This window comes from Camelina sativa, chromosome 12 (assembly GCF_000633955.1).
Source record: "Camelina sativa cultivar DH55 chromosome 12, Cs, whole genome shotgun sequence".
Lineage (NCBI taxonomy): Eukaryota > Viridiplantae > Streptophyta > Magnoliopsida > Brassicales > Brassicaceae > Camelina > Camelina sativa.
This window is the reverse complement of record NC_025696.1, coordinates 17627856-17634432: the sequence shown is the minus strand read 5'-3', so window position 1 is coordinate 17634432 and position 6577 is coordinate 17627856. Positions and strand designations below refer to the sequence as shown.

At 37.3% G+C, this 6577-nt stretch overlaps 2 protein-coding genes across 2 annotated transcripts in view; both read left to right on the top strand.

Moving 5' to 3' along the window:
• LOC104732052 (ubiquitin-like-specific protease ESD4) lies at positions 468-3843 on the top strand. The gene is made up of 9 exons (XM_010451579.1): positions 468-1452; positions 1745-1821; positions 1908-2001; positions 2091-2189; positions 2446-2535; positions 2611-2730; positions 2969-3072; positions 3245-3317; positions 3483-3843. Exons 1-9 carry the CDS (start codon positions 631-633, stop codon positions 3543-3545), a joined length of 1542 nt encoding a protein of 513 aa, XP_010449881.1. The 5' UTR covers positions 468-630; the 3' UTR covers positions 3546-3843.
• The window catches only part of LOC104733610 (condensin-2 complex subunit D3-like), a 7663-nt gene continuing 5262 nt past the window's right edge, over positions 4177-6577 (top strand). Inside the window, exons 1-2 of the mRNA XM_010453178.2 lie at positions 4177-5796; positions 6112-6567. Coding sequence (XP_010451480.1) covers positions 4324-5796; positions 6112-6567 — 1929 coding nt within the window. The 5' untranslated portion in view covers positions 4177-4323. The remainder of the gene's footprint in view (positions 5797-6111; positions 6568-6577) is intronic.

Genomic DNA, 6577 nt, shown 5'->3' with positions numbered 1-6577 from the left:
TAGAATATGTTAAATAATTTTATTAAATAATTTCAAAATATTTATTTAATTATTTATAACCAATATTATTTTTTCTTTTGTTAGTTATTAAATTAAATAAAATGTAATGGCATTTTTTTTGTAATATGCCACATAGTAGGGTTAAATTTTAACAACATTGTTTAAATAAGTATATAAAGATAAAATCAATTTTAAAAAATATTATATGATATCACTTCAGTTTAAGACAAATGATAAATATATATGACAACCATTTTGTAGAATTGTTTTGATTTGAAATTCAAACTTTTTAAATTTAGTTGTGTATAGTGTATACCACTAATAGTCTAATAGTGATAGTAGTAACATATATTTTATTTATTTATTAACGGCAGTTTTACATTTAAGAATCGTTAAAAATAATGTTTTTACATTTTTTTTTTTTGGAGAAACCTAAATTTAATAGTAAAGAAAAAAATCAAATCATTCATTCATCTCTGAGCTTTTTTTTGTTTTTCTTCGTCTACAGAACAGAACCCTAATTTCATGTTTTAGGTTTCGATATCTCTCTCTCTCTTTTTCTCTTATGGTTCTCATTTCATTGATCTCCCAATCTCCAGGGTTTAGTGATTCACCCAAACTCTTCCACTAATGGGTGCCGTAGCGATCAATGGTAAGCGAAGCGAAGAATCCTTCAATTTCAATTTCAGTCCACCATCAACCAACCCTTTACGAAATTCTCCGTATTTCCAAGCTTCCAAGAAACGAAGATTCTCATTCGGTATGTCTGATGAAGATTCAGGTAAGACCCAAACAGCTTCTTCGTCTTCTTCAAAAAACCCAACAGTTTCGAGGATTTCAAGGTACCCTGATGCTAAAGCTCCTCTTAGACGAGAGATTCATGCTCCCAGCAGAGGTGTTCTTAGATACGGGAAAGCTAAATCTAATGGTTATTGCGAAAAGGATGGTAATTTCTTTCTTCGTAAGTATGATGATGCAAAGAGGACAGCTTTGGAGGCTTTGAGATTTGTTAAGAGAGATAAAGAGTTTGTTGATTTGTTGAGTGATGATGGTGAGAAGGAAGCTGTTTCTGAAGATTCCAGTGTTGAAGAAATTGAAGTTGTTGATTGTGATGATGATGATGAGGATGAGGAGAAGTTTGTAGAGGTGAAGAAGAAGAAGAAGAAGAAGAAGAAGGAGAAAGATTCTTCTTCTTCTCATGGTGGTGTTACTACGGATGTTAAGAAAGGGAACAACTTGAGAGTTGATGATACTAGTTCCATGCTGGATTCGTTGTCGTTAGATAGAGATGCGAATGATGCTTCGAGTCTTGAAGCTTATAAAAAGCTTATGCAAAGTGCTGAGAGGAGGAATTCAAAGTTGGAAGCTTTGGGTTTTGAGATTTTGTTGAATGAGAAGAAGTTGTCACAGCTGCGTCAGTCTCGCCCTAAGCCTGTGGAAAAACCTGTTGAGGTGATACGATTTTTACTAATCTTTCTCGAATTGGATATAATCAATGCCACTACTTTATTTGGACTGGTTCTCTAAAATGTAGCATAGACTGAAAAAAGTACAATGCTTGGTTAATTATTGCTATTGCCCACACAGTCAAAGTTCTTTTACTTATGAGAGTAGATTGCAATCTTTGCTTTGAGATCCTTAGTGTGTATATGTCGTTGGAACACCTTATTAAGAAAGATTACTCATGTTTTTGCTGTTGTTAACATTGCTGTTGTTTGTTTGTTGTGTGATTGGTTTAATGAAGGTGCCTCGTGAACCTTTTATACCTCTCACAGAGGAGGAAGAGGCTGAAGTCTACCGTGCCTTTTCTGGTAGAAATAGGTATGGTTTCTTAAGAGGCATAAATAGCATGTTAAGTGATTTTTTTTTTTTGTGTGTAACCAATATCAAATGTGTACCTTTTTCAGAAGGAAGGTCTTGGCTACTCACGAGAACTCAAACATTGATATCAGTGGAGAAACTCTACAATGCCTTACACCTTCGTCATGGCTAAACGATGAGGTACTATTTGTTCGTCATAATGTTGTGCACAGTTATGAGCTCTTAATATTACATATTTTCTTATGCTGTGTTCCTGTTCTGTTTTGCAGGTTATCAATGTCTACCTTGAACTACTCAAAGAAAGAGAAACCAGAGAGCCCAAAAAGTATTTAAAATGTCATTTCTTCAACACCTTTTTCTACAAAAAGGTTTGTTTTCTTTTCTGTGCTCAGATGATTTGTTAGAAAAATATTGATCTTTTTTGCCTCATGTCATTTCGTTTGTGTAAGCTGTTTTTGCTTTCATAAAAATTAGTAAGCACTATGTTTAGGAGATCTTCTATATAAGATCATCATTAGATTTTGGCTCGTTTCTCCCGCATGGTACTCAGTTGTCTCTGGCTTCTGTATCCCATGAATTTCCTGGGACTTATGTTTGTCTTTCTCTAAATGCTTTCTTTTTCAGCTGGTAAGCGATTCTGGTTATAATTTTAAAGCTGTCAGGAGATGGACTACGCAGAGAAAGTTGGGATATGCTCTTATTGACTGTGACATGGTACTTTTCGAAGAACTTATATGTTAAAAGTTTCGTTTGATAATTTGTGTTTAAATTAGTCTTTGCCCTCTGCAGATATTTGTTCCCGTCCACAGGGGTGTACATTGGACCTTGGCAGTAATTAACAACAGAGATAGCAAGCTCTTGTATCTTGATTCACTAAATGGAGTTGATCCTATGATTTTGAATGCTCTGGTATATTTCAAATCCAACTCTTATTCTATTGATTATATTGTCTATTAATGACTGACATAATAGAGGCGTTAAAAGATATCTCCATCATCAGTTTTTGATTTTAAAATCTGTATATAGACATTTTGGATATTCTAGACGCTATTATTGCTTTTTCTAAGTAGGAAACTACTGTGAAATTGTTTTAACCATACATACTAGTTCGTGGTAGCTGATGCCAGGTCTGCTTTTGTGTTTTCAGGCAAAATACATGGACGACGAAGCGAAGGAAAAGAGTGGAAAAAACATTGATGTTAATTCGTGGGACATGGAATTTGTTGAAGACCTTCCCCAACAAAAGAATGGGTAAGTATTAAGCATATTTGTTATTCAAGTTTCTTCTGTAAATTTAATCTCGAAAAGTGAAACTTGCAGCGAAATCAAGATGGCAGAATGATTTGAATTCCTATGTGCTTATGCTCTTTAGCTCTCTGCTAACTATTATCTTTTTTCTTTGTTGCAATTTTTATGTTCTCAGGTATGACTGTGGAATGTTTATGCTTAAATACATCGACTTTTTCAGTAGAGGCCTGGGGCTATGTTTCAGCCAGGTAAGCTATTAGAATCCAAACCCGTAAATGCCTCAAGAAACTGTTGTTTGAGTGTTGTTAACTGGAGTCTTGAATCAGTGTGGGATTAGTTTATCGCGCAAGCAGTTTATGTCCTTAGCATGTTCTAGGAATTGATATAAAAACATTTGTATTACATTGGTGCAGGAACACATGCCATACTTCCGACTAAGAACGGCTAAAGAGATTCTGAGACTGCGAGCTGACTGAAGTTGCTTGGGCTAATGTATTTTCAGCTTTTAGGAATGCTATTTTTGCTTGCCATTGTTGATTTGTTCAAACTTTAAATTCCACTCCTATTAGGCAGTGAATTACGCAGCTTCAAAAGCAGAGGTAAACACTGAGCTAGGCCAAAGCTCTTTGCTTCTTCTGTATGATATATTTTTTGTTTGTTTGAAACTGTAGATGGAAGCGTTCGGCTCTCTAGTGTTTATTTTATGTTTTGAGTAGTCTAACTGAATATATGAATAGTTGGAAACCTTAAGGTACGGAACTGCTCCATTTTTTAGTTCTCTACGGTCTCGTTAAGAGTTGATCTTAACTATATCAAGTATCATTGCCAATTCCATGAACTATGAAAATGAGCTGCACAGTTTTCCCCAATAATAGTATAATAATAAACATATATACACAAATACATCTGTTACATACAACAGACAGCTGCTTTAAATTAGAGTTTTCCAACATGACTGTAACTATGAAGAGAACTTCAATTCACATTTCATTGTCAAAAGGGTTATGTTGTAGGTAGAAGACACTGAACACTACAAATGTTGACAAGAACACAGAAAACAAAAATGTTTCTAAAAAAGGGCTCTACTTTTTCTCGAAATGTTAAAATTTGCCCCAAACGTTTTCCTTAGTCCCATTTTGAATTTTGATAAAGAACGAACACAGATCGCGGGAAATCCAAAAACTTTTGAAACCAATTTTACCTAAAAATTCTGTGAAATCCAAATTCTCTTTCAGTAGTAGAGAGAGTGTCGCCATGGATGAGGAGCTTTTGCTTACTAGAATCATCACAGGAATCGAAGGAGGAGGAGAAGACGATGAATCTCACTACCACGACCTCGTCACGGATCTCAAATCCCTACTTGATACAGACGACGATGAAATTCTCAATCGATTCTACGGCAGCCTCTCTTCGGTGGCTTCTTCGTTTCTCCGCTGCGTCTCCGCCGCCATGGATTCGCCGGTTGAATCAGGCCGTCTCGCTATTTTAGCCTCCGACGCGTATCTCAGTCTCCTTCTTTCAACGAATTGCCCCGTTTTCACTTTCTTCTCTCCGATTGCGTTTCTCTCTCTTCTGGGCTCAATTCGCCGCTACCTCAAACGCCGTAACCGTGACGATTCGGCTGCTCAGGGGAGTAATTCGCAGCGGGAGAAAGGGAATAAGAAGAAGAGAGGTCGCGGTAAGAGAAACCTAGGGTATGAAGATGATGGGGGTGAGACTGAAGAAGGTGGATTCGATGCGAAATTGCTGTTTAGAGTCCTCGATCGATTAGGCTCGGTTCTTAGTTTTGTTCATTTAGATAGATTTCCAGATAGTTTGAAATCTTTGGTGCAGACTGTGAGTGAGATTCCTCTATCGGCGTTAGAACACTCTGGGTTTTTGAATTATGATCGGTTGATGGATATGTGTGGGAAGATTCTGGGTGGTGTGTTGAGTTCTGATCATGGAGATATGGCAATCACGGCGGCTGAGATTTCTAAGTCTTTGACACCGTTGCTTCTTATGGGTAAACATCAAGCGAGAAGCTTTGCGTTAGGTTTTGTGTCAAGGAAATTGATGGGTTTGGCTAAAGATAACTCTGAATTGAAAAAAGTTGTTTCTAATTTGCCCAAGTTTTTTGTTCATAAGTCACCTGAGAAGGCTGAGCCGCGTGGATTCGCAGTAGAGGCGATATTGGAGATAGTTAAGGCAATGGAGGTTGAGGACCAATCAGACTTTGTTGATTTTTTAATGAAGATGTGTCAAGGGAAGTCTAATTATAGAATATTAGCTGTTGATCTTATACCTCTGTTGATAAGCTCATTAGCAAATCCCTTAGGAGTTATTGGTTCAGAGGATGGGTCGAAAGATTCTTGGGGATTAAGTTGTCTTGATGCGTTACTTAAGCGGTGTTCAGACACGAATGCTTTAATTAGAGCTCGAGCTTTGTCCAACTTGGCGCAAGTCGTGGGGTTCTTGTCTGGTGATGCGAGGAGCAGGTCGATCCTGAAACATGCCCTTGGGTTTAACGGCGAGACTTCAGAGGGGAAAGGTGTAGTAACTGATCTTTTGAAGAAAAGATGTGTGGATGAGAAAGCGGCTGTAAGGAGAGCAGCTCTTCTTCTTGTGACAAAATTGACTTCCCTTATGGGTGGTTGCTTTGATGGTAGTATCCTAAAGACAATGGGTACTTCTTGTTCTGATCCGCTCATAAGTATTAGAAAGGCTGCAATTTCAGCTCTTTCTGAGGTATGTTATCTGTAACTCAGTGTCTTCTTTCGCATTTACCCCTAAAGTTAATGGAATTATATATGGGTCTGTTTTGTCCTTTATTAGCTCAAAGTTAAGGAGACTAAATTTGCAAGCCAACAATGTTTTAAGATGAATGAATGAGACTACGTAGTAACTGTTTCCGTCGGTTTTGTTTTTGTACTAAAATCCGATGATGTTTATACTTAACTTCTCCCTAAATATAGGTTAGACTAATGACTTGTTATCATATTTCTTCCGCTTCTTTTTCTTTTTCGGTGATGGAAATTGATTATATTCTTCTGTTCACTGTAGGCCTTCAGAATTTGTACAGATGAAATTGTGACCACTGAATGGTTACATTCAGTTCCTCGAATGATCATGGATAATGAAACTAGCATCCAAGAAGAATGCGAGAATGTCTTTCATGAACTAGTTCTGGAAAGAATATTACGAGCTGGAAATGTGCTTTCTCCAGACAGTGCTTCTCTCCCTAACAACGGGAACACTACTTCAAAAAATCTAGACGGAGACATTGAAGCCTTGTTTCCAGAAGGAGTCCTGGTTCTCTTAAGGGAGCTTTGCAACAGCGAGGTTTCTCCTTGGGTTACGAAAATATGTGGAAGTTTGGGAAAGAAGAAGCGACTAAAACCAAGAGTTGCCTTTGCGCTCCAGAGTATCATAAAGGAATCTGAATCACTGTGGTTGAGCCGTTCAATGCCAATAAATAAATGGACCGCTCCTGCTGGTGCTTGGTTCCTTCTATCAGAGGTTTCAGTGT

What these genes read in the sequence shown, in the direction of transcription:
- LOC104732052 (XM_010451579.1), top strand. Translation starts at nt 631, where the DNA reads ATGGGTGCCGTAGCGATCAATGGTAAGCGAAGCGAAGAATCCTTCAAT. An exon ending in CGTCATGGCTAAACGATGAG is followed by an intron (nt 2,002 to 2,090) that starts GTACTATTTGTT and finishes TCTGTTTTGCAG; the next exon opens with GTTATCAATGTCTACCTTGA. An exon ending in ACACCTTTTTCTACAAAAAG is followed by an intron (nt 2,190 to 2,445) that starts GTTTGTTTTCTT and finishes TTTCTTTTTCAG; the next exon opens with CTGGTAAGCGATTCTGGTTA.